The 27612-nt window shown below is 39.1% G+C and overlaps 1 protein-coding gene across 3 annotated transcripts in view; it reads right to left on the bottom strand.

Moving 5' to 3' along the window:
- LOC113589171 (liprin-alpha-3-like) overlaps positions 1 to 27612 on the bottom strand; it is a 54443-nt gene that overhangs the window by 9242 nt on the left and 17589 nt on the right. For all 3 annotated transcript variants that reach the window (XM_027028682.2, XM_027028680.2, XM_027028683.2), the window contains 26 exons: positions 27226 to 27300; positions 25553 to 25612; positions 25034 to 25108; positions 24072 to 24164; positions 23915 to 23967; positions 21746 to 21839; positions 21128 to 21253; positions 20407 to 20490; positions 19943 to 20074; positions 18491 to 18553; positions 18302 to 18381; positions 16399 to 16525; positions 16059 to 16210; positions 12744 to 12993; positions 11308 to 11441; positions 11043 to 11221; positions 10591 to 10675; positions 10214 to 10295; positions 8090 to 8290; positions 7905 to 7967; positions 6228 to 6254; positions 5740 to 5915; positions 5235 to 5332; positions 1092 to 1267; positions 935 to 1003; positions 664 to 808 (listed from right to left, as the gene is read on the bottom strand). In XM_027028682.2, coding sequence (XP_026884483.2) covers positions 664 to 808; positions 935 to 1003; positions 1092 to 1267; positions 5235 to 5332; positions 5740 to 5915; positions 6228 to 6254; positions 7905 to 7967; positions 8090 to 8290; positions 10214 to 10295; positions 10591 to 10675; positions 11043 to 11221; positions 11308 to 11441; positions 12744 to 12993; positions 16059 to 16210; positions 16399 to 16525; positions 18302 to 18381; positions 18491 to 18553; positions 19943 to 20074; positions 20407 to 20490; positions 21128 to 21253; positions 21746 to 21839; positions 23915 to 23967; positions 24072 to 24164; positions 25034 to 25108; positions 25553 to 25612; positions 27226 to 27300 — 2899 coding nt within the window. The remainder of the gene's footprint in view (positions 1 to 663; positions 809 to 934; positions 1004 to 1091; positions 1268 to 5234; positions 5333 to 5739; positions 5916 to 6227; positions 6255 to 7904; positions 7968 to 8089; positions 8291 to 10213; positions 10296 to 10590; positions 10676 to 11042; positions 11222 to 11307; positions 11442 to 12743; positions 12994 to 16058; positions 16211 to 16398; positions 16526 to 18301; positions 18382 to 18490; positions 18554 to 19942; positions 20075 to 20406; positions 20491 to 21127; positions 21254 to 21745; positions 21840 to 23914; positions 23968 to 24071; positions 24165 to 25033; positions 25109 to 25552; positions 25613 to 27225; positions 27301 to 27612) is intronic.

Raw genomic sequence — 27612 nt, 5'->3', positions numbered from 1 at the left:
ATCAGCGCCTGCATTTGACCCTATAGGGACAGTGGTGGTTATATAAAAGTTTTAACAACAGTCAGTATTCATCAGTGACAAACACAACAAAACCCTAAATACAGTCAGCAGTTATCAATTCTGAATACAATCCTAGCCTAAAAAGACCCAGTTATCCAGCGTCTGAGATGACTGACAGCACTCTACTGCAATAAATAATTTACCTAAAATTTCTAATGTAAACTTTAATACAATGCAGTCATAAAAACATACTAAATACTACTATGAATACAAAAATGTACAACTAGTTTTTACACTTCTTTTTCTCCTTCTAATTATTACTACAGTCAATAAGTGTATTAGTAAGTATTATTAGAATGTATTATTATTGACAATTTTGTCCATATGTGCAAAGTTGTACCAATTATATTCACAGCTTTCACAACCTGTACAGTGCTGGAACATTGGGCTAAATAAAAAAATAACATTAAAGGAGCTATGTCTACAACAGACATTCTATCAAATGAAATTCAAATAATAATACTAATATTCCTACTAAAACTACTACTAATAATAATAACAACAATTATGATAATAATAATAAACTTGCACTGAAAATAAACAAATAAATGACAACAACAAAATGGACAAAAAGGTCAGGAGAAACAATTTAAAAGGAGAAACCTTCACTTTGAACTTTCCGGAGAGTAAGCGGGGGCGTGGCTAGCGCCGATGCTCGGATGTTGGCAGGTAGAGTTTCTGAGGGATCCGATGCCTCCCGGAACATTCTCCTCCATGACGGAGACCGAGTAAATGTCTTACTGGCCTCCTGGAATGAACACACACGCACACACACACACACACACAAACTCATGAATGCACGTGCACACACACACTCAGTCACAATGTCTGTATAAAACTGAGATATTTGTAGTGTCACTGTCTACATTTGTACCTCATCCAGTCGTCTCTCGGTTGCCATAGAGATAAGAGTGCTAAACTCTTTCTCCAGCTGTTGTCGTGCCTGTGGTAGAGTGACAGTCAGAGTCACCTTTATGCTTTAGGGTTATTAAGGTTAGGATTACTGATGAACAAACGGCTCTGTGGGCTACCTGTGTGTTCTGATTGGGGACCTGTAATAAGAGTGCTAAGTCTGTGTAGTCAAAAGTGTCATCAAGTGCCAGCAAAGCTCCATGGACTCCACTCTCTCTGAGATTATCAGCAAACTCCTTCAGTCCGATCGACTGGACCCACAGCATCACCCTCTCATTAGACCACACCATCACGTCTACATGGAGAGGGGGCAGGAAAGCGAAAAAGAGGGTAAAAATAAACACACATGCATGCACACACGCATGCACACACACACACACACACACACACACACAGACACACACAGGAGCAGAGTGGAAGTGGCCATGACCCAGGACTTTGAGAAAACCTAATCCTAGGAGTTCACCAACCTCAAATGATGGTTTACCACAGCTCCTGCTGTGTCTCAGTGTGACCCAGAGAAGCCCTTTATCGCTGGATACCTCCTAAGTGTGAATGGAGGCTGTGCTTTCACAGTGGTAGGGAGAACCTGATAAGCTGCACCTGGTTGCATACTTTTCCAAGAAATAAACCCCTTCAAAATGCAACTACAGTGTCATCAACTGGAAATGATGTCAACTATTGGAGACATCATAAAATCCAACATAATGGTGCCTAGTATGGCTGCTCTATTGTGAGATTTTTGTTAATTGTGTCTATACGTTACATTTACGTTACATTTACATTTACGGCATTTAGCAGATGCTCTTATCCACAGATCTTATTGTCATTTACTCATAGAATACATCCTAGCCTGTACAATGTTATAGAGTCCAATATACCAATGACCTAGAATACTGTAGAAATACAGGGATCACTGCTGATGCTTAGAAGTACAAAATACATAAAGGTCTTTCTCAATGATAAGTGTAAAAAAACAATAAGTACTAGAGTTTGTTAGACAACATCAGTGTAATAAACAATACTCTATAATAAGTACTAATTTAGGTAGTCAATATAGGAGCAGTTACTCTTTTTGCACTAAATGTTGCCAGTACCTTCATCTTTCTAGACTTCTAGAAATCAGATCAATGATCACTGACCATAAATTGGACTTCAAGTTTCTCAATGTGGATCAATTGTTTGCAAACACAAAAACAATGGCCCCATCTGGGTCAACCACCCAAGAAGCCTCCATAGTCGCCAGAAAAGGGGCAGGAGAGACTAGGTCAGGCTCCACACCATACCACTGACAAATCCACAGTCCATGGACAACAAACTCAGCAAATGTAGGGCATTGATCTCCCTCCAGCATGAGACAAGAGACTGCTGTATAATATGTATCACAAAGACTTTGATGTTACTGGAGGTTCTGGACCAAGCCATTGTGCACAGAGGATGTTGTGCCTACAAATACAATAAGAATTTACCCTGATCTGAAACTATGGCTCAACTGTGTACTTTACACAGTTCAGAATACACACACCACTGCTTTTAAATCAGCCAGCTCCATCTCCATCTCTGTGGCTGATGTGCACAGATCTTTTAACTTTGCTAACACATGCAAGGCCACTGGCCCTGACAGCCTTCCCAGAAGTGTCCTTACAGCCTGTGCAGATCAGACATCAGGAGTTTGTGGACATTTTCAACTTTTCCGATCTTATTTGTTCAAGTGCGCTTGTTGTCTATCATTCTCCCTGTTCCAAAGACCACCAGTGTGAATTGCCTAATTCTATGCCTACATATATTCTGTATTTAATGTGCACATATTGTGTACTTACATATTGTGGAGGACTATGCACACACACTTTTCACTCACTTTCACACCAGTACTGAAGTGACACGACAATAAGTGATTCAATTAGATTTTATTGAAATCTGAAGGTACTATGAACCCTTTGATGTCTACACACATACCACTGCAATGTAGTGTATATCTGCCCCTCACTCCTCGCCAGCTCAGTGAGCTCTTTTCTTCACTAGGTTCTGGTCCATCATTTCCTATTTGCATGGCTCTAATGACGCTAAAGCTGATTCTCCCATATCCACGAGTCAGAACCTAGGGAGCCTGTTTCAACAACCATCATTTCAGCCACCTGCCTGGTAGGTTCCATCCTAGGGGATACTGACAAGCTCTCAAACACTGTAGGCAGGGATAAAGGTGATGGCCACACACAGAGGGTCTATGTCCCTGGGATCCTGGGATTTGCTCATCACATGGGCCACCTAAGGAAGGGATCGCAGGACCTCAGCAGCTCCTCTCATCCTGCTACTTTTGGCTCAGTCTCTACCCTGACATATGGTGCTGTGTGATCTCAGTACTCACCCAATCCAAGATCCCCTGCCAGCTATCGCTGCCCTTTCTGCATCAAATGTCAAGTGACTGAACCAGATTCTCTGTCTTTTCCTGAACATCTTTTCAGTGAATGGCCAGATCAATGGTGTAATTTGCCTCCCTTGGGTGAGTATTTACATAACTTCTTGGCACACATTCCCACTGTCTTACCACAGCTCAGTTCTAGCTAGGCCTCCATCCTTCCCCTTGTTTCCTGAAGGGGAGACTGTTGTGGTAGTAGTCAAATGGTTCAATGACAGAGACAACATGTGGATATCCACCTGTGTCCACTTGAAGAGATCTTCTCGCCACCAGAGGGCCTCCCTGAGTAACAGTAATCTAAAATTGACTGTACTTTCATTGGAAAGTTATTAATATGACTGTGCCACATCAGATCCAGCAAGAGCTCATAGTAAATGTCCCAAGCAAACAGCTCTGTTTGAACCAGAGTGCATGGTTAGGGTTAGAGTTAGGGTATGTGAACTGTGAATTAGCATATTTGATGTCCTATTTGTTCAGAGGCATCATTCATAATAATGAAAACTAAGGGTCTGAGATCAGTAAATGAAAATACATCAATATTACATCACTACTGCATCACTATTACAAGAGTAGTGGAATTAAAAGCTTTTAAAGCCAAGAAATGGGAAACAAAAGTTGCATGTGTTGTTAGCACTGTCACAACGGGTCCCTACCATCACAGACATAAAGAAGACATGGGGACATATGGGGACATATAGCCTAGCTTAGTGGTGCCCTATCCTTGACACTCCACTCCCTCCCTCTCTCCTTGGTTTGGTATGAAATCAGATTAAAAGCACATCTTTCAACATATGGTAGTACATGACTACAACAGGAGGGTTTGGGTTATGATTAAACAGGAGAATTAGTGTTCAGTAGGAGGGTATCATATGGTGTACTGATGTGAGAATATTTATCATAACAAATGATGTTACACTGTTAGGTGTTATACCAGAGGATATTCCCCTGGATAGCAGCTGTCAATATTAACATCATAGACTGTTAAATAACTTTTAAATGAATGTCAGTTAGTTTTGTTTCAAAGCTAATTTGGCAGCATGGTCAATTGTATGATCTTAGCGTGTCAGACCATAGCACATCTGATGATGACTTAAATTGCCACGGCAAATCTACTGCTGTGGCATCAACATGAGTATACAAAAAGTATTATTTGTATATATTATATTATTATATTGTATATATATCAAAGTCAAAATTCTCATAGATAATCTCTATAAAATAGAAACAATCTATTAGAGAATGAAAAGCCATCCTTTAAGGAGCATATGCATGTGATTTGGAGATCTGAACCACTCATACATTTTGTTTTTTGCCTAGACACAATTCTGAATATTTAGAAACCTGTGAAAACAGCAAGGCCTCAAACTACTAGCACAAACAATCCAAGACTGAATATGTACCAGTGGTTCTTGTATGAGGTCCAGTGTGAAGTGCTGTCACATATAATAGTGTAATGTAATGTAATGTAGAGGACTGTACAATTCCTTAGTGTAATATGGAATTATTTTAAATAAAATATACAGCACTATAATGTAATGAAGAGTATGGTAACTTGTAAAGTACTGTGTTGTTAAGTACTGTAATGCAATATATTGCATTCTAAAGCAGAATAATGCAATATGGAGTACTGTAACAAGATAGACCAATATGGCATAAAGAAGAGTACTTTAATATGAATTACTATAATCCAGTTTAACATATACAGTGTGTAGTTCCTCATCAGGGTACATGCTACAGTATAATGGTGTATGTATTAGACAGAAGAGTGTAGTGTGCAGTGCTGTAGTGTCATTTTTCATAGACTACTCTTACATAATGTATAGTGCAGTAACTGGTGGGTTCCTACCTTGGTTTTCATTTTGACTCTCCTCTCTTCGTCTCTCCAACTCTTTTCTGTCATAGTTCAAACGCTTCAGACACATAATGCCATAATGCAAACTGACCCTGCGTAAGAATGAGATAAATATAACCAAAAATGAGAGACGGCAAGAGAGATGGGACAGTGAATGAGAGAAAGAAAGAGGATAGAGATTAGACTTTTCAATAACAAAAGCTTTTGTAAAAGCCTCATTGTGTCCCCTGTGTCTCCATTACTGCTGTGACTCCAGAGCTGTGACTCCAGTACTACTGTGACTCCAGTACTGCTGTAGCTTCAGTGCTGTGACTCCAGTATTACTGTGGCTCACCTGGTAGAGCAGGTACAGCAAGGTTCTAATAGCACCAGATGCCCAAGGCCCATTCCCAGGGCCCATTCCCAGGCAGTACACATACAAATTTACAGATAATTACATGCAGTTTCATCTTAAAATGTCAGTGTGGAAAACTAGTGGGGTTGTTATTGTAGACCAGACCTGTGAAAGCTGTCCACCATTTTAAGTTGTCCCCGTAGCTCCTTCTTTGTAAGATGGTCAAGCATGCGTGCATCCACCAGTGATTCCATGAAGTAACTGCGATATTGGGGGAGTCCAAGACTTGGCAGCCATTCATTCCCTAGCCACTCATGATTCATGTCCCCGTATGCTAGGATCTACAAGCACACACACAGACGTGTGCAAACAGATAGACATAGGCACACGTATTCACACATACATGTACACAAACCATGCACAAACAAAAATACATACATGCATACAAATACACTCACAAACAATATGCTCACGTGCACACACACACACACAAATCGGGGTGATACACATGCAGATACCCAAGCATATACAAACACATGACACAAACATATACACAAAAATTAAGACACACACACACACATACAAACATTCATGTACTTAACTAAACACTTGAATTGTAGTTGTTTTTTGGTTTTTTTTGTGAGGAGACCCACCTGATCCCAGCTGATCTCTTTCTGCTCCTGCAGAGGATACAGGGAGAGTAAAACCACAAAGACAAGGGGTTAAGGTGTCAAGGGTAGAGAGAGAGTCAGGGCTAGGGAGAAGGGATAAGGTGGTAGGATTATGGTTAATATTAGCAATAAAGATTACTATCTGGGCAGGGAGAAAAGAGAATGACCATGGAAAAGTGGAAGGGTTAGGGTTGTAGGGTTAGGGTGGAAGGATTAAGGTTAGGGTTGAAGGGTTACGGTAGAAGGTTTAGGGTTAAGGATAGGGTGGAATGATTAGGGTAAAAGGGTAAAAGGGTTAGGGTTAAGGTTAAGTTTACGGTGGAAAGGTTAGGATTAGAGTGGAAGGGTTAGGGTTAAGGTTAAGTTTACATTGGAAAGGTTAGGGTTAGTGGAAGGGTTAGGGTTAAGGTAAAGCTTAGAGTGGAAAGGTTAGGGTTAGAGTGGAAGGGAAAGGGTTAAGGTTAGGGTTAAGTTTAAGTTTAGGGTGGAAAGGTTGGGTTAGACTGGAAGGGTTAGGGTTAGGGTTAAGGTTATGTTTAGGGTGGAAAGGTTGGGTTAGAGTGGAAGGGTTAGGGTTAAGGGTGAGGTCATGAATAATACATTAGTGAAAACTACAATCAATCAGTGAAGAGAACTGGGTTTAAAGCTTTTAATGAAGAAATATAGAGCTGGTGGTGAAACGCAAGTTAGGCAGCTACATACTGATCCTCTATGAGGTACAGTGAGTGAGAGAGAGAGAGTGTGAAAGCAACAGAGAGAATGAGAGAGAGAGTGAAAAGGAAAGAAATCAAACAAAAATAAAAATAAAAAGCAAACAAATAGAGGCTAATAACTAAAACAGTACAAAAATTCTGCAATTCCAAGTACAGTAGTCAAAACTAACTAAATAAAAAAAATTAATGATTCAAAATTTTTATCTATCAGTTTTCATATATAAAACACAAAATTGTCTGAAAGAAATTGTAAAAAGAAGCAGTCAGACACATAAAAATAAGCACATAACAGGCAGCACTCGGATCAGTATTCCTGGAACAGTAAAACAGCTGAAATGCATTTGAGTTGACTGAACTGAGTAATAATGGGACATAAGTCAGAATTAAATAACACCAGTCAGATTGGGAGATTGTGCATATGCATTCAGTCAGTAAGTGTGAGTTTCTGAGCTGCTGCTCATACAATATCAATGAGCAACTAAATGAGAAGACTGGCTGCTAAGTTCTGTGTGCATGAGTTGGCAGACACCTTGGAGAAGTCAGAGCAGAACTAACCTTTATTCCCTTTTAGAGAGTGGAACTAACCATCCTTTCCACTCAGAGAGTGGAGCTAGACCCACTGCATTCCTGGCCGTGGGTGACTAGGGTTAGGGTTATTTGTGAGGGTCTGAGTAAGGTTTGGGTTATTTGTGAGGGTCTGAACTAGGGTTTTGGTTATTTGTGAGGGTCTGAACTTGGCTGCCACCTCTCAAAGACTAGGCTCCATTTATTCGCAAAACAACAACAACAAAAAAATTACCCAGGACATAAAGCTACCTAAATAACTGAATAAAACAAATTAATGAAAAAATAAAACAAACTCAACGCTTTGCTAGCTTTACAATAATGTCATAAAGAAATAATATTTTACATGTGGGTAAACCCACAATGAAACAAATACACTCACAGGTTTGGTTGCAGCGGCCAGAGACTGCATTTCTTCATGTGTCATCCAGATATTACTGGTTGACTGGGAGATCATCAGCGAAAGGCAAACGACAAAAAACATGACATGTTTAAACTATTTCAGTATGCATATGTGTACATGTATGAATGCAGAGTGAGTGTGTGTGTGTCTGAAGTCACACGTACAGAGCCAGTGCTGGCTGGTGCTGAGGGACTGGTGAGAGAAACCATCTCCTGGATGGCCAGCCGTAATTTAAGGCGATGAAGGGGGTTACTGATGCCAATCTCTCTCTGGATCTCAGTGTCTGACAGGTTAGCCATCACAGCCCCGCTCTTCACATTAGTGCGACATGCTGCTACATACCATGCAGGCATGCCAACCCATAGCTACACATACACCAACAAAGGAAGAAGTGAATTTAAAGAGGTAAACAGGATCAGATCATTCCTATGTAGTAAAGGTAAGTCCATTCTGCTTTAGTGTATTTATAGTTTCAGCAGACACTCTTATCCAAATCAACTTACATTTATCAGTGTAACAGTGTGTGTGCTGCCTGCAACTCACACATGTGACGATGGTCTTGTTAATCTATCTGCCTTCCGTGTTTTTAAAAAAAATCATAATTAGGGCACTAATAAATTCACAGCTGTGAAATTCACATCACAGACTATGAAATAAGCCTTTTCCCATTAAATATCTGATTTTCCATGAAATGCAGTAAAATTGGGGGAAATATTATGAAATGCAATAAGAATATTAATAATAATGATAAATAATAATAATAATAATAATAATAAGATCAATAATAATAAAGATAAGATCAATAATATTATTAATAATGATAAGTTGCCTTAACTAGACATCTCAAGTTTAATGCCTGAATTCACTGCTTTTGTTGTTGCTGTGGATAAGAATCAAAAGAGAACATAGTGTGGGCATTTTTGACCTTCACAAATTATTTAGATTTTTCATGTGGATTTAAATGTCATAAACAATGACATTCCTGGATTTAGTAAACATTTAATTGGACTTGGAAACATCACTGCTTAGTCACATTCTTTGAGTTCCTCACTCTTTCAGTCACACTCTTTCACTCACTCTTTCAATCATTCACTTAGTCTTTCATTCACTCTTTCAGTCACACACTCATTCACTCTTTCAGTCACACACTCATTCACTCACTCTTTCAGTCACTTTTTCACTCACTCTTTCAGTTATGTGACTTGGCTTCATTTTAAAACTTTCAGTTCAGTAGAAAGTAACAAAATGATCATCATTTCATCTTAAACTTTCAGATTTCACAATGGGCCTGTAAGGTCAGCAGGAAACTGTTAAAGACGTTTCGGTCTGCTTGGAAATCTTCCTCCATATTGTGAGTATGGAAAAGCTCAGTTTCTTGCAGCAATGTCAGAGGTCTTTTAAAGCCCTACCCACCACTGTCTGCTATTCACAATGACACCTGCAAAGGCAATGTTGATTTCTTCCTCAAAATGACAAGTTTTTTTCCCCAAAAAGAATAAGTGAATGTGATTGATTAAAATTGGGTTGGTGGTCTGCCTTTTCAAATGAGAATGTGTTCTTATATTAAAGGCTGTATCCAAAACAACATATATGCTACAAATAATTATATTGCTGTTTTATGAGTATGTAGTGTTAGTGCATGAGCAACCACTTTGGGCACATATTATATCCAATAATCCAATATGTTACATGAAGTATACATGTATGACTTTTGGTATATGTTGGAGATATATATGTCGGTAACAACCCATCCAATCCATACATGCAAATAAATCAAACCATAGATGTCCATAAATTATGTGTAATAATGAGAAATGACACAGGGAAAAAGTACACATAACTTAATTTATGGACATCTATGGTTTGATTTATTTGCATGTATGGATTGGATGGGTTGTTACGGACATTATATATATATATATATATATATATATATATATATATATATATATATAAATATAAAAATTGGATATGTAAGATATACATAGTTTGGGAGTTCTACCATAGCTAGTGTGACTGATCTGGAGTTCTACCACAGCTACAGTGTGATTGATCTGGAGATCTACCACAGGTCCAGTCTGATTGATCTTTAGTTCTACTGCAGCTACAGTGTCAGTGATTTGGAGATCTACCACAGCTACAGTCTGATTGCTCTAGAGATCTACCCCAGCTACAGTGTGATTGATCTGGAGATCTACCACAGCTACAGTGTGAATGATCTGAAGTTCTACTGCAGCTACAGTTTAATTTAAGCATATAAAACAGATTAGCAATGGAACGTTTCCCACCTCCAACCATGTAACCACTGTGGGACCATCCCAAGATGCAAAGGGGAGACCCTGACGACATGCTTCCTCGAGCAGGTCATGTCTGAAAAACAGAGAGAGGGTGAGATTATTGGAGACTGGTTTCCTAACAATCAAGACAATTATCAAATAAATCAATAAAAATCATGTAAGTAGACAAAGTGAGAAAGAAAAAAAAAAAGACTAAAAGAAATCCCTGTGTTCAGCCACTGGGGAAAGTCCTGGAACTCTGGCACTAACAGGGAATTTTCTGCTTCACTGTTGGTGGAATGAATGTGTGTTGTTGGATGAACCACTGAGTGTCGCAGGATGAATGAGTGTTATCTAAACATGTAAGTTGATGAACGTATGAGTCTTACTTCTTCTTGCTGCGACGCTCCTTCTCCAGTGTTCCCAGTTTGAGACTTAGTGGATCAGCTGGGAGGTCATCAGATGGCACTGATGCTGTTTGGATACAAGCATAACATGCACACAAACCTTCATACATTACTAAAAAAACTTTAACTGGACAACAGTTCATAAACTGCTTTATGCAACACTTCATTGCAATTTACACAGTGTGTGGCTGGCAAAGAAGAATGGTCTTGTTTTCCATCTAGCTGCACTTTTTGTAATGGTAATATGGACAAATGTGGGTCTACTTCATGCCTCCATTCCAAAACTGTCATACATCTACATGATGAGCTCAGATTGTTGTAATTCTCTCATACACGAGCTGCGTGAAGATTAATAATGAAACATTCCTTAAACTTATGATCATGCATGAGGAAGACCAGAAGCTCAAGAAAGAACCTCAGTAGAATGTTATCACCTAATGAGGTGGAGTCTCGCCCTGCTCCACCCATTGAGGTGGAGTCTCGTCCAGCTCCTCCCACCCTGCCCTTCTCTTTTTTCCCAAACAGACGGCCAATTGAAGATTTGATACTTTTCCTTTTGCTGGACTTATGCAGAGAGTCCGTACTGCTGCTCACTGCTGAGTCCACAGAGAGACTGAGAGGGAGAAGGCAAAGGATATTTACATCAAGAGAAATGGAAGAAAAACGGAGACAGAAACAAAATCAGCATTTAAACTGTACCTCCGGAAATCCCGTGGGTCATCTAGTCCCGCCCCTGGATGAGTGTGAGTCATCCTGTCCAATCGCAATGCTCGAGGGCCAGATGGAGCTGCAGAGTCTAGAAGGTCCAGTGCCTTCTCATCCTCTTTACCATTCTGGAGGTTAAAAAACATTTTTAATAGCACCCACACACACACACTCACACACTCGCGCACGCACAAATTATATACTATTTCTTGCGTTACTATTTTGCAAAGAATTAGTATTTAGACATATTTTTGTAAATAATACATGTGAAGACCTTCCCAAGGTGATAGATCTTTGGATGTATCTTTATTATACTTCTATATCTAATGTGAAGCATTTTCAATTGCCACTGTGTAGAAAAAGTGATACACAAACAAGCTTGATCCCTACTGTTCGATCCACCATATCCTAACTGTAGCACTAGCAGTTAAACTTGTAACTCCTGTAGGTTATTAAAGATGTTTATTAATGTTTATGAATCTCTATGATCATTCTCATTTATCCCATCTGTTTTTTTCTTGTGATTATCTCTATCAGTCAATACATTATTCCCCATATGATTACTGATTAGCTCATAAACCGTCTATTGTTTGTCAAGCTTGTGGTATTGTTGGCGGCATTTCTGACCTTGGGTAGGTAATTGCTAGTTACTGTCAACTTCAATTGCACCTCAACTTAAAACTTCAAAGAGCCTCCAATTAAGTCTGAATGAACAACTATTAATTAATTATGGCATCATTGTAATGAGCATCAAATTATAAATAAGGTGTTCATAATGCTACATAACCAAGCAAGAAACGAAGAGTTATAAAAATAAATAAATAAAACAAATTAACAACAAAATTAAAAATATGATAACAGTGATAAATGCCTTTGGCAACTCTTTAGAATTTTTACAAAACTTCTGAATGGAAATTCAACATTAGTCCAACCTTGAAACTCAACAATGAGAAGAACCAAGACTCAAATGGGGGGTCCATCCTCCTCTGGCTGACAACTTGAATTTTGTCAACTTGAATCATCAGTTTGGCAACAGAACAGCGAATTTGAATACTTTTCCAAACTTTGTTTTTTACCTGTGCTCTTGACCTGTAAACTCCAGCTCTGAGCACAGCACTAACTCTAAACCCCAGACCATAATGAGGCACGCAAAATATTTCTAAGGAACAGTGAACTCCACATGATGGTGACAAACATATTACAATTTTGAATCTCTACACCTTTCACTACATTACACTGCAGTAACTCAGCTGGAATGTTGTTCAGATTTTATTGCATGTCATTGTCTGTACTTGTTCTGAGCAATGACCATAATATTAATTCTGTCTGTCTGTCTGTCTGTCTGTCTGTCTATCTATCTATCTATCTATCTATCTATCTATCTATCTATCTATCACATATGCACTTCACTAGTTTGCTCTGCTGTATACCTGTGTATCAGGCTCGCGAGCAGGAGAGGACGCTGGGAGCCGGGGTGTTGTGTGACCAGAGCTCGGGGGAGAAGGTGAGGCCAGTGTGGACGACGTGAGAGACGGAGGGATGAACCCCCTCCCAGACCCTCCTCCACCTCCACCCAGAGATGATGCAGGGAGCATCGTGTCATCCAGCAGGACACTGTTCACTCGACTCTCAATTTCCTCAGCCCTCATGTCAGCACTCTCTCTTTCCTCCTGGATCAACCTGCGGGGACAAGCCACTGGTAAATGTAACATTATCCCAGTATCAACCCAATCAAAATGATGCTCAGAACCAAATTTTGGTAAGAATGAAAAAAAACACAGTTGCTTCCATCTTTGTCCTGAAGTAACTCAACCCCAGTTCTGGTCCAGGGTGAGTTAGAGATTTATTTAGTACTAAGGCCCTGTGCAATGCCCTTACTGTAAGTCCTCTGCCCTCTTTGACTCTGGCCACTTGATTATGAGTTACCCATAATCACATTCCTACATAACCTCACCCAGCTTGTGAGGTGCTGCCAGAGATGTTCAAAAGTCACTTTGTGAGAGTCCAAGACAAGTCTCTAGTCTCTGGGGTATAAGTCTGATTCAAATCCTGAGTTTCTGGGATGTGAGTCCGAATCAAGTCTCAAGTCTGTGGTGTGCATGTCTGAGTCAAATCTTGAGTTTCTGGTGTGTGAGTCTGAGTTAGATTTCAAGTCTAAGTAAACTCCCCGTTAGAAAACTGTTTAGTCTCATTACTAACCATTTCACTCAACCATTTCACTGCGAGTTATACTGTGTATGACTATGTATGTGACGAATAAACCAAACTTGAAACTTGAAACTTGCTGCAAGCATTCCATTGTACAAAAGTAAACCCCTACTGAAAACTGTACACAAGTTACAAGTGTATTTTATTCAAGTAAAACTAAAACCATTATATTTAACCCTAACTATAACAATTATATTTGTCCCATATAACATGTTCTGACTGCTACATGAACATGGCTCGACCCAGGGATGGGAGGAGGAGAACAGTAGGAGAGAGGAAGCTTCTCTGACTAGCATGTGTTTTCCCTCATTTAGAAAGGAAAAGTAGTTGTGGGCAGTCTATGTGGGCAGTCTATTTTATCTAACAGTACTATTATAACTATTCTAACATTACTATTTTAACTGTTATTTTAACAGTGCTATTATAACAATACTATTTTAACTGATATTTTAACAGTGTTATTTTAAGAGTACTTTTTAAATAATCGGTTAGTTTCTTGTTTGTTGCCACACTTAAATTGCAATGGTCAAAGGCTGATCTGTACCTCGAGTACTTCAAACCTCAAGTACGGCTCACCATGCATCAAATCTCATGCCCCTAACCGTAGAACAACCCTAACCTAACCCTGTTTCCATTGAACAACCATACCCCTAACCCTAATCCTAGAACAATGCTACCCCTAACCCTAATCCTAACCCTAAACCTAGAACAACCCTACCCCTAATCCTAGAACAATGCTACCCCTAACCCTAACCCTAAACCTAGAACAACCCTACACCTAACCCAAATTCTAACCCTAACCCTAGAACAAACCTACCTCTAGCCCTAACCCTAACCCTAACCCAATTCTAACCATAAACCTAGAACAACTCTACCTTTAACCCTAGCCCTAACCCTAATCCTAGAACCCTACCCCTAACCCAATACTAACCATAAACCTAGAACAACTCTACCTTTAACCCTAGCCCTAACCCTAATCCTAGAACTACCCTACCCCTAACCCAATTCTAACCATAAACCTAGAACAACCCTACCTTTAACCCTAACCATAACCCAAGAACAACCCTAATCCTAACCTTGTTTCCAGAGGGCTACTCAAGCAGCTCCCTGAACAACTGGAACTCTGAGGCTTTAATTCATTCATAAACTTTCTCATGAACTGATGGCCATTTGTTGTGACAGAAACTAACCCCTAATTACTGAGTCAATGTGTACATTCTAGTATTTACTTTTTCAAAGAAGATAAACTTTTCACACACCAGTAATGGAAGTCTCTTACCACTTTCTTGTTTGGAATAATCCTCTGAAAATTCACCTTCCTCACCCTTAGCCCTAAAGGACAGTAGAATCATTTTCCTATGATATCACTGAGATAATCGAGTTATTAGAATTATTGTTTTATTGTCATAGTGCCAGATAAAGTTCGAGATGAGAATTGCTGCCTGTTCAAACCCAGCTGACCAATGCAAACATGCCTATTAGAAATATGTTTTTCTTTTTTTGTATCATTTATTGTTTATATTATTTTGGAAAACATTGTTTTTGCATTTTCTTTTCTATCACATTTTTATTCACTGTCATTATAGATGACTGTTTATAATTGTGTATACTACTACTTTTATATAAACTAGGTACATGAATCAAATTTTACTGAGCTGTATCTTTTAAATAGACATATTAAACATGAAATGAGTGGTTTAGACATTAATAATGCAGTCAGGTTAGTTTTCTTTTTAAAACTATGTGAACAATATTCAAAAGACCATAAGTTATGAAATTGAGACTAAAGAACTATTTAAAAAATTATTTTTCCCTTGGTGTATCCCTCAAGAAGATCTAGTTTGAAGAAAAATAAAATTAACATGAGCCAAATACTTGCAAATCCCAAGGTCTTCAATCAGCAAACACCACAACAAAAATCTTCCCTATTAAGACCAATGGTAATTCAACTAGTTCCATCCAGTAAGGAGTTAGACTAGATCACTAGATGAGCCAGAAATAGCTTGAGTCTTCTTTTATTATTTTCTCCTTTTATTATTATTATTTATTAAGTCATTTTGTTTGTTTGTGTTATCCCACTAAATTTTTATCATTTAGCAGACCTTTTTTCTTCTTTAGCTACAAGGCTGAAATTCCCTACAAGGGAAATTCTTGTCATATAGGCAACTATAATTAGTTGTGGGAGTTTCAGAGAAGGTAGTTAGAGTTACAGAAATGGACCAACATTGGAAACTTCGGATGTCCCTCATTTCAGAATTTGCATACAAGATTAGGGCAGGAAACCAGCATTTCTGAACAGAATCGGTTTGGGAGAAGACAGGGAAGGTATTCCCATTCTCCACGAAGATCCACTGAACAACCAAGTCATTGCAGTGCAATCCCAGGCATCCAAAATAAGACCTGGGCTCAGCCAGTGATGTGTGATCTAACTTTGGCATGGTCATCACTGCATCCCACCACCGTTCAGTTAGTTTGAAATGTGCTGCCTAAGCAACTGCACTAAGCCTGAATCTGTTCACAGGGGGTCTTCTGCTCACTTGATCTCCTTATTGATAGCCTCCAACTGCTCCTGAAGCATGATGGCAAGTGTCTGTACATCTGTCTGTCCACCAGGAGATATGAGTTCTGAGCCAAATGTCACCGCTCGGTCCTCTTCCTCATCAGAGCAGCCTTCCTCCCAACTCCCATACTACAAAGAGAAATCCACCACATGGAATTATAGTCAGAACTGAGACAGCTGTCAGGGGTCAAACAGGCTGTAGACTACAGACGAATCTTTTTATTGTTCTGATAAATAAAAGGGTGCTGACAAAGAAGCCACAGCAGGTGTAACTGGCTATTCTCTGAAGTGCTTATAGCAAAGAGTGGTGTCATCACCTTGCGCCCACGTTGTGATCTACGTGAGGGGAGGGAGCCCCCTGCTGGCAGGAATGGGAGCTCAGTTGCACTGCCATGCAAAGAACGCCGGAACAGAGTGGATGGCAAAGAGGATGCACTGCCTGGCCTAACACACACCACACACCACACACACACACACACACCACACACACACACACACACACACACACACACACACACACACACACACACACACACACACACACAACACACACACACACACACACACAGAATGATGTATGCCCCTGATAGGAGGTTAGAATAGGTTCAGGTCACGTGGTTATGGATAGAAACCAACTTATTCAGGGGAGCCCAGATGACATCACTTGACTGGGGCTCAAACTCTGTTGTAAAAAGTGCTATATAAATAATTTGATTTACCTGTGAGCTATAAAAGAGAGCACAGGAATAAGTAAGATACAAGACTTTCAGTGTGTGGGGAGACGGGAGCTCTTTTTCTCTTTTCCCCCATGTGCATCTTTATACTGTTTTTGCCTCCACTAACTAGAAAATTAAAAAATAAAAGAACACTGAACAGATTACACAGGTAGCGAGAGAAGGGGTGGGGTTGGCAAACTAAAGCAAAAGCCATTGGAGAAGGGAAGTCAAAGCTGACTTCAGGTAAGCTGACTTCTCTGTGGCGCCATAAGCTAATGCATACACATATGATAGTTTTATGAGATGGCCAGTGTATTTAGTTGCCAAACAATGGTAGCCATATTATTAGGTATGTCAGGTTGGGGTCATAATAGTCCCCTTACATCCCTGTTTCGAAACTCATCACTCTATTCTGGGCTTATCTTCAGTCATTCTTTTTCTGATTTTACAAGTCTGTTTTCTCCGTTTCATTTTCTGGCCTCTTTTTTTATGTGTTGGTAGGGGCTAGGGAGTGCCCTAGAGGAGTGCCTTAGAGAAGTGCCTTAGAGGACATTATGGGCTGGAAATTCACTACAGTAACACTTCAATTCACATCAAAGTTACTTGGGAGCAATATGAACCAATAATCAGTCAAACTATCAAATAATCAGTGGAATATAAAGGTTGCATCTGTGTCTCCACTGTGCATTAATTAAGACTGTAATTAGGGGTGTGGCTGGAGTTCACCTTCAGGCCTTCTCTTTATTCTTCACTTCTCCATTGCCGTTAGGTAACAAAATGTTACTCAAAAATGTCTTCAAATGAATTCAAAGACAAAATGTTTTGTTTTTTTGTTTTTTTTAAGATAGTGTTGTGCTTAATTACTGCCAATAGATTTTTAACCCTGGACCGATATTACGCTCAACTCTGGCCACTCTGGCAATTTTGTGGTTAACTCAAAGCACTGGGATCTCGAGTCTTTAAAAAAGCCCAGTGATGCCCCTGGTCAATTGTGAGAAATAAATCAACAATTAAGCAAACCTTTTTTTAAAATTTAATTGTGGCCAAAATGGGCTTCCACAGAGTTGTGTGTGCACACGGCCCTTCAGTCTCATGCCCTTTTATGGGGATGGGTGGGCTTATGCTAATTAGCAACAACTGACACATACTTTCAGATTTACAAAGGCAATGGGATTCATCATTATAAAACAGAGACGAGAACAATTCTACAATTTAAGAACACATCATGAACCTGATGTAGACTTAGGACCTTTCTCTAGAATAAATTTTTTAAAAACTTTAAAACTTAAAAAAAAGGAAGATATTGGTGAAGGAGGCCCATTATTATTATTTTTTTATCTATAACCTGTGGTGCGAACAGTCAGGTAAAAAGTATATAGTATTTCTAAATATTTGTATTTTAAACTTAAAAATAAGTGCATAGTAGAGGTTATATGAAGATCTGACTCAAATACTGTTATGGATTATACAATGGTTTATGTATTATAAACTGACTCCATGTTACCTGGACTGGGATGAGCCTGGTCTGCCTTTTAGCTGATCGAGCTCCAATTGCATTCTCTCCAGCTCGGCAATCAACTGATCCTGAGAGAAGAAGAAAGTGATAAAAGAATGGCTGTAATTATGGACTGGTGTTTGTGATGGAGGACAGAAACATGCTGTGTCAGATAAAGAGGAAAGATACGAAAGGTACCTTATTAGTTAGAAGATCATCCTGGATCTTCCTCATGTTGGCCAATTCTTCAGATAGAGCGTTCTGAGAGAGTTTAGGTGTGTGAGTATATGTATACACACTACCCGCACACACAGGGAGGAACACCACCGCTATAGCAATATGACTCCCTGAGCAAGATTTACCTACCATAGAAATATGACAATTATAAAAACAGAATCGAACCAACTCAGGCTGTGCCAAGATTAACATTGCAAAGGTAGCAATGTTTATTTATACCCTTTATTCCTACAATTAATGATATTTTTCTTAAGGTTGAACTCTTGAACCCTACCCCGGAACTGTCAGTTTTGCACCCCCTAGAGGACTCTCAGGCAGGCCCGTACTGGTGTCCCGTACTGGCCCATACTGGCATACTAAATTGAATAACTAGTTAGTATCGAACTTTCTTAAAATACAGTCCATATAATTTCTTAGAATTAATATAACTACCAGTTTTCAGCCATGTATGCATCCATTCACCTAAAAATCTCAGGGTAAGCATCTACTGCATCCTCTCCCACCACAGGCCAGGTCATTCTACAGCTGCACAGTCTCATAGAGCATGGAGCTGCACTGGGCAGTCAGGGCCACAGAATGGATCACTGGGACAGACCTCCCCAATCTGGACAGTGTCCATGTTAGCCGACTAAATAAGAAGGCTAGTTGCATCAGCAGAGACACAACACACACTGGACACTGTCTTGCTGAGATTCTGACATCTGGCAAATGGTACAGGGCTATGCAGACAGACTCTGACAGCTATAACTGTATCACACCTCCCTGACTGACTACCCTCTATCACACCTCATTGATTTCCTAGTATTGTACTTCTACTCTTCATCCTGCTGTGTTCATTGGAAATGCTGAGCCACTAATTCAGTGTAATCTATAATGTGTATTTACTCACTCACTGCCCGTCCTGCTATTTATGCAAATCTGTACATTTATAAATATATATTGTTACTTTGGGAAGGTTGTCACCCAAAATATAATTATATACACATGTAATGACAATAAAGGCTTACTATAAAAACAAAAAAATTAAGTATTCTTCTAAGATTAAAGGCTGTTGAGTATTCCTTTAAGATTTACATTTACGGCATTTAGCTGACACTTTTATCCAAAGCAATTTATAATTTTGACTATATATATATATATATATATATATATATATATATATATATATATATATAATATGTGTGTGTGTGTGTGTGTGTGTGTGTGTGTGTGTGTGTATGTATATATATATATATATATATATAATATATATATATATATATATATATATATATATATATATATATATATATATATTTTTTTTTTTTTTAATTATTATTTATTTATTTTTTTAATTTATTTTATTTTTTTCTCCCCCCTGTCTCCAGGAAGTAGCATCTAATTCCTTTGGTGGACTATAGTATATGTGTGTACCTTTTCCTCTAGAGCAGACATTCTCTCCTTCAGGTGGAGCTGCAGTCTTTCGTTAGATTCACACAGCAGCCTGTCAACTGTGTCAGAGAGGCGCTTGTTATGTTCATCATTCATCTTCTCCCTCTGTCTGGCCTGAACAGAAAACCACAGAGAAGGAGTGGGAAAAAACACACACACATACACACAAACACACACATGCACAAACACACAGGTACACCTGCACATGTACACACACCCCAACCCTCTGTACATATGCACATCATATACACAAAAAATGAATAAAGATACACACATACACATGCCAAGTACACAACAAAACGCATACATTCAAAGTACACACTTGTACACATGCACATGTATATACGAACAAAATAAAAAATAACATACATGCACATCACTGCCTATTAAGGGAGTTAAGGTTATGGGGTGTGCAGCTGAGTTAGGGTAAATCACAACTTCCTCACCCTCTGCAGTTCCTGGTTCTTCTCCTCTAGCTGGGCCTCCAACTGCCCAAGTCTTTCCTCAAAGTTCCCATGACGCTCCTCTGCCTAGCAGGGGCACACACATAACGAGAGTGGAAGAAAGAGAGACAGGGAGAGAGAGAGGGAGAGAGAGAGAGGGAAAGAGAGAGGGAAAGAGAGAGGGAGAGGGAGAGAGAGAGAGAGGTGAGAGAGAGGGAAAGACAGAGGGAGAGGGAGAGAGAGAGGGGGGGAAAGAGAGAGGGAGAGAGAGAGAGATTTGTCAGGTCTTTGATGATGATTAGAAGATCTAAAAGCAAGTTTCCCAAATGCTCCATTTTAAAGTTCTTCAAGCCCAAGAGTTCAGCACGTCTTAACCTTAAACCTAGTCCCTGCATGTATCTATGTGCATGTTTGTGTGTAAATATGTGAATTTGAGTGTGAATATATGAGTGCATGTGAGTGCATAAATACATTTAAAGCATTTAGCTGGTGCTTTTATCCAAAGCAACTTCCAATTCTGACTGAATACAACTTGAGTAATTCAGGGTTGAGGGTTTTGCTCAGGGGCTAAACACTGTGTTTAAGTGTATATGAGTATGTATGTGTGTGTGTGTGTGTGTGTGTGTATGTATGTGTGTGTGTGTGTGTGTGTGTGTGTGTGTGTGTGTGTGTGGTGTGTGTGTGTGTATGTGTGTGTGTGTGTGTGTGAAGCATGTGCTGGTACCTTATTGAGTGCAGCCACTCGTTGCGCAAGCTGTGCTTCGATCTCAGGCAGTGTTTCTGCTCTCTGTTGCAGCTTCTGTTTGGCTTCCTCCAGACGCTCCTGTATCTGTCGGTTCTTCTCTTCACTCTGAGGGTTCATTCAGTCAAACTCAGCACTCAGTCAGTAGTAGCAATATCCATATAAGTGACACTGTAGTGTTTATTTTAACATTTTTTTATTTGAAAAGGAGCCGTAGTACAAAAATACAACACACACGCTGCGCGTAGTACAGCTCTTACGGAGGGTAAGTACTCCGATTTCATCTAGTTACTGTTGTGTGCGTTGGAGCAGAGGTTGTAAGCCCCACTTTATGTTTGTGTGTGTGCATTCTACCTGTTTAATAAACAGCCAAGTGTGCAGAAATGCACTTTAGTGCATTCTCATTACTATATCACAGCAATTTTTTAAAAAGTGATTCTTAGTTATTCTTATATATGAATTTAAATCAGTGTTTTGTAAGTGAAGTGACTGATATAGAAATTTAAGTTTTGTGAATACTGGTACTTTTAATGCTGTTTTCAATAAACGTGTTTTAAATCAGTGCTGTGGTGTCTGTGTGTGTGTGAGAGTGTGTATAACCTGTCTGTACAGAGACTCCTTGCTTGCCAACTCGTTTTCCAGTTTATCTTTGATGTCGTGTAGAGACGTTGCTTCACGCTGAGCATTCAGGTACCTGCAAAAAACAGTAGTAGTGTAAACTCTACCACCAACCTAAACACTGCAATGTTGGTGTTGAACTAAATTACTATAAGGTAACTCAGCTGGAATTTGTTTTGTCAAGAAAGTTTTTTCAACAGTTCAGAAGGGCAGGGTTAGGGTAGATGCAGCCTGTACTTAAGTTTAGGTTTAGAGTTAGGGTTAGGTTTTGACAGTCTGCTCAAATCTTTTAATACTGTGCAAAATATTTAGGCCAGCTACTGAATTATGAGCTAATTCTCTGAGCAGTACATGTTTATTTGCAAGTAAAAACTATACAATAAGACAAGCGTACTCCAATAAATAAGAATTCATGAAATCATGTGATAGCTCGGTTAGCAAACCTCTCCTCAATATTTGACTTTCACAAAATAAGTAAAAATGTTTCAAGACACAAACACTAGGACCTACAGATGAAAATCTTGAAGAAGGAACAATGAACATAAGATAGAAACCTCAATGTTAATAAACGTAATCTAGAGAGAGAAAATAACAAACAAAACTAAAATGAGAAGTTTGGAAGAATTTACAGTTGGGCAAATTTAATTGTAAACCTAGCTAAACATAATTTAAACCAAACTGTCTTAGATAGCTTATGACCTTTGCAGAGTTCCCTATTCTGATCCTATCTAAACCCTGATACTGAGTGAATATGTTAATGTTACTGTTAATATTTTCATATAAACAGCAAAGATCTTATAATTAATTTAATCACATTATCTGATTGCTTGATGAATATACGCCTTCTGAATGTTGAGGTAAAAGACGTTTACAGAGTATAACCATTACTGGAAGTCTTTCTGGTATAATTCCAGCCCTGTGTCAGCAACAATGCAGACCCAAGTAGGTCTGTGGGTTTCATAAAAAGGGCCAAAAACAAGTCAAAACCATGGAAAAGAGAAATCTAAAGGCACTGCAAAATTATGAGAACCTAACAATACCACGCCTTAAGGGGAAGAAGAAGGAAAGGTGAGGCTAATGAGGCTAATATTGACAATGCGTCAAGTGTGTGTGTGTGATGAGCTTGTGTCTAGGAACAAAAAAAAAGTCTAGGGACAAGGACATCTGGTGTCCAGTTCATGTGTCACAAGTGAGAACAACAAACCTCACAGACCAGTAACAGCAACTATTTTGCTATTGAGATGTAAGGGAGATTGTTAAGATGGCCTTTTGAGTATTTTAACATCATTTCTTCATATTTTTAATAATACGTTTCAGCTATATAACTATTTCCTCATGGATTCTTTAACAATTTTGAATATTCAGATTATATGAAGCACACATCATGTATGGCTTGCCAAAGATTTCTAAAACTGAAGGTTATAAAACAAACACACACACACACACACACACACACACACACACACACACACACACACACACACACACACACACACACACACACACACACAAACACTCACACACACTCACACACTCACACCCTGTACCTGCCCCACTCACAATCACCTGATTAGTGCTGCATGTTGCTCACTGACAGCACTTCAGAAAACACTGCTGCAGAGTGTACTCACTGCATTACTGTTCGCGTCACTCCCAGTGTGTGTGTTTTTTTGTTTGCCTCACTGAGCCCTGTACTCATTTTAGCCACAATGATACCTGACAGGAGCTTCCATGTTGTGTAGAGGTAGGTTATCAACTGGTAGTTTGATGGATTTTATATAAAAACATACAAAATGTATAAGATTTAACCCTAACATATTGATCTGTCTGATTTGATTAGTATTTTGCAAATAAATTGGACTCTTTTCCTTACTTCACTAATAGTCGACTCAAAAAAGTTTATTAACCCCTAAGTGCACCTACAGTTTTAAGTTCATTTTTGAACGATTTGTACTTGTACACTTTAGTTATCTGAAACTGTACAAATAGCACAGTAATCATTCAGGATTCAAAGTGAAGTCGACACTTGGGCCAAGACATCCATTCATATCCAGATGTCCAGTATATTCTAGCTAGTGAATGTACCTGCATTTCTTCACTCAGAATGACTACATGAGCACACTGAGCATGTGCAACAGATGAAACTCTAACCTGCGCTCCAGAGTAGTAATCCTCTCCTCCATATCCTCCTTCTGACAGAGAGCCTGAGAGAGACAGAGACAGACAGACAGACACAGAGACACAGATTTAAGTGCTCAGTGGATTCCTTTAACAGAAGCTGAGACTCCTTGCTGAGTGACTATCTGACCTCTTTTACTTCCCTCTGGAGTTTCTGATTGGCTTCTTCTGATTTGATCAATTCCCGCCTGGCAGTTGCCAGCTGCTCCTCAATCTCCCCAACCTGAAAAATCAATCAGTCATCATCAGTCAGACAGACGGTGCATAGAGAAAATAAGCTGCTGTAAGTTTTCAATATTCAAAAATCTTTTTTTTTGTAATATCTTGATTCACATGTAGTGCAAGGGAGTAAATTATAAAGGAAATAAACTGCAAAAGTTTGAGATTTAGGGTGAAGATTATTGGTGAATCTTATTGTATGCCATTCTGTCTTATTCCATGCATCAGGTGCACATGACATGTTATTTCACAGTGACTCTTAACTGAAATACGAGTCTGTGATTAACCAGCAAAAATGGATTTGAGGATATATACCTCCCCCTGGAGGCAGAGACTGTTATATTTATATTTGTGTAGCATTTTAATCAAAATCTCACTGTGTTTTAGATTCTTAGTATTTGCAGATGGTTTAAGGCCATGAACAGCAGACAACTATACAAGCACCATCTGCCCAAAAACTATGAACACTAATCAACACCAGTCAATTAACATCAGTCAATTAATCAACACCAGTAAATTAATCATTTAAAATTATTTTCTAACCAGTCAGTTAACAAAACTCATAAGTATGTCAAATTACAAACACTAGCAGATTTGTAATGAACTACTAGAACAGGAAATGACTGCGCACTCTCATAGTCCATGGTGTTGGGATGTGTTCAGATCTCATGTAGCATTCCCAGAAGCACTAAGGTTAGGGTTAGGGGTTAAGGTTTAGGGTTTGAGCCAGGGTTAGGGTTAGGGTTAGGGGTTAAGGTTTAGGGTTTGAGCCAGGGTTAGGGTTAGGGTTAGGGTTAGGGTTAGGGGTTAAGGTTTAGGGTTTGAGGCAGGGTTAGGGTTCAACATTACTGTTCAGTCTTTTTGCTCTCCCACCTGGCGACACATGATGGCGAGTCTTTCTTTCAGCTGAGCAAGTTCTGCCCTCTGTCTCTCTCTCTCCCTGTCCTCCTGTAGGAATGGACAGAAGGGAAGAGAGAGTGCAAACACAGAGGAAAGAAAGAGAAGAGAGAGGGAGTAGAAACAAGTAAGAGAGAGGAGAGAGAGGGTGATAGAAGTGATAGCCATTCCATTCCTGCACAGGACCTTTACCTATACAGGACTGTTAGGTATACAAGACCATTACCTACACAAGAGATAAAAACAAATACAAGCAGAATGCTTTTCACATTTAAATTGTGCATTACATAATGGGCATTACATTATAATATTTATACGATTTCTAACTTTAACTTTAAACTAGGGATAATTAGGGTGACTAACTTTAACTTTAAGTTAACTGAGAAGTCGCCTTGCATACCAGCAGCAACACACATACCCACACACACTCACCCACCCACTCACCCACACACAACCACACCCCCCCCCCCCCCACACACACACTAACCCTCTTACCTCTTTCTCGCTGTCCAATCCTTTCTGCCCCCCACTGCCTTGTTCTTTGGCAGATATCACCTATTAAAACAAAGGAGAAAAAACTAAAAGATTGGCTCAATTTTTTAAAGCTCTGTCTCCTTTTGTAGGAGTGTGCAATGTATTACTGGTTATGGACTGGGTAAAGGGTTAGGGGTGTTTTGGCATAATGTGTAAAAAAAAAGAAAGAAAGTTTTTCCTTCTATAACAGCTTGGCAATTTTGCTGATACTCATGAACCACTTAAGCAAGCATCACTCACACCACTTAAACACACAACATCACTTTAAAGTGATATCACAGGTTTAGGTGGTTAAAGTGATATCACTTAAGTGACACTGTAGGCCAGGCAAGTTTATTTGTATAGAACCTTTCATATACAGAAGCAGTACAAAATGCTTCAGACCAAATACAAAAGAATAATAAAGCTTAGTACATCCTAAAATCTATCACCATTGTATGCTTCAGTGGTAAAAATGATGTCACACACTTAAGTGGCAAACGTGATGCTGGGAGTTTAAGTGGTAAGTGTGATGCATGATTAATTGATAGGGATATACATAAGAGGTTAATTTGTAGAAAAACTTCAAAAATCCCAAATGTGAATAGAAATTCCTAATCAATTAAGTACTGCACCGAGCCAGTTGAACTGTTAGTGAACAAACATTTCCTCCTACATATAGTCTGTCTATGTGTGGCAGGTGACAGGTTTATGTTATGGTTAGGCTTAGGGTTTATGTTAGGGTAAGGGTTTATGTTAGTGTTAGGTTTAGTGTTAGGTTAGGGTTAGAGTTAATGTTACGGTTAGGGTTAGGGTTTATGTTAGGGTTAGGGTTAGGTTATGGTTAGGGTCTGTGTTACAGTTAGGGTTAGGGTTTATGTTAGGGTTATGGTTAGGGTTTATGTTAGGGTTAGCGTTAGTGCTTACAAATATAATTTTTCAGCTAAACTGGAAAGTTAACAAAGCATTTATATTTTAGTTTTCATGTGGCACATGATTTATTTACATGAGCTCATTAAAGGAAAGCTAATACAAAGATAATTTTATCCCTAACCCTAACTCTGTGTACTTATCCCTAACTCTAACTCTGTGTACTTATCCCTAACCCTAACTCTGTGTACTTATCCCTAACCCTAACTCTGTGTACTTATCCCTAACCCTAGCTCTGTGTACTTATCCATAATCCTAACGCTGTGTACTTATCCCTAACCCTAACGCTGTGTACTTATCCCTAACCCTAACGCTGTGTACCTATCCCTAACCCTAACGCTGTGTACTTATCCCTAACCCTAATGCTCCCTCATGTTTTTTGTCTCTCTTTTTATATCCATGTCACTGGGTCTAAATACAATAAATAAGCAACTATATCTCATTGGAAAACCTACATGAAATTTGCAAGGGTATTTGTTTCCATAGGGGGTATTTATTATAGACTCTGTCCTTTTCCTTATAGACATTCCTTTTCATAGGAAGTTCTTTTTTGTTTCCATAACGTGCATTCTGTTTCATAAGGGTATTTCTTTCTATGAACAGCCACGTCCAACACACAGATTGAGCCCTTTCAGGGTGTGTATGTGAATATGTATCCTAGCATGCATACACATGCATTTGTGTGTGAATATATGTGTCTAAGTAATGAGAATGTGTGAGATTACCTCCTGAGTAGACGCTGCTAGCTGTTCCTCTAATACTGCCACTCGTTCCAGGGCAACACGAAGCCTCTCCCTCACCTACAGACAAACACACAGACACACAGGCAGACAGACAGACAGATAAGTAGAATGAGGTACACAGACTTTATTTAACAGCTGAATTTCCAGGTATATTACAAATCAGCTCCACAGGTTTCCTTCCATTGATTTCTTTCTCATTTTTTAAAAATGTTTGTTATTATTATGTAAATTTCTTTTTGCTTTTACTTTTTACAGAAACAACTTATGCCAGTTTCCTATTACCAGCCTACCCTGGGGTCCTAGGAGCATCTGTTTTCAAAAGAACATCAAACTGATACTAAAGAACTAACAACAGCTGCGATCACTTTC

This window comes from Electrophorus electricus, chromosome 10, assembly GCF_013358815.1.
Source record: "Electrophorus electricus isolate fEleEle1 chromosome 10, fEleEle1.pri, whole genome shotgun sequence".
In the NCBI taxonomy this organism is placed as follows: Eukaryota; Metazoa; Chordata; class Actinopteri; order Gymnotiformes; family Gymnotidae; genus Electrophorus; species Electrophorus electricus.
The sequence above is the reverse complement of the archived record's forward strand: the minus strand, read 5'-3'. Positions and strand labels throughout refer to the sequence as shown.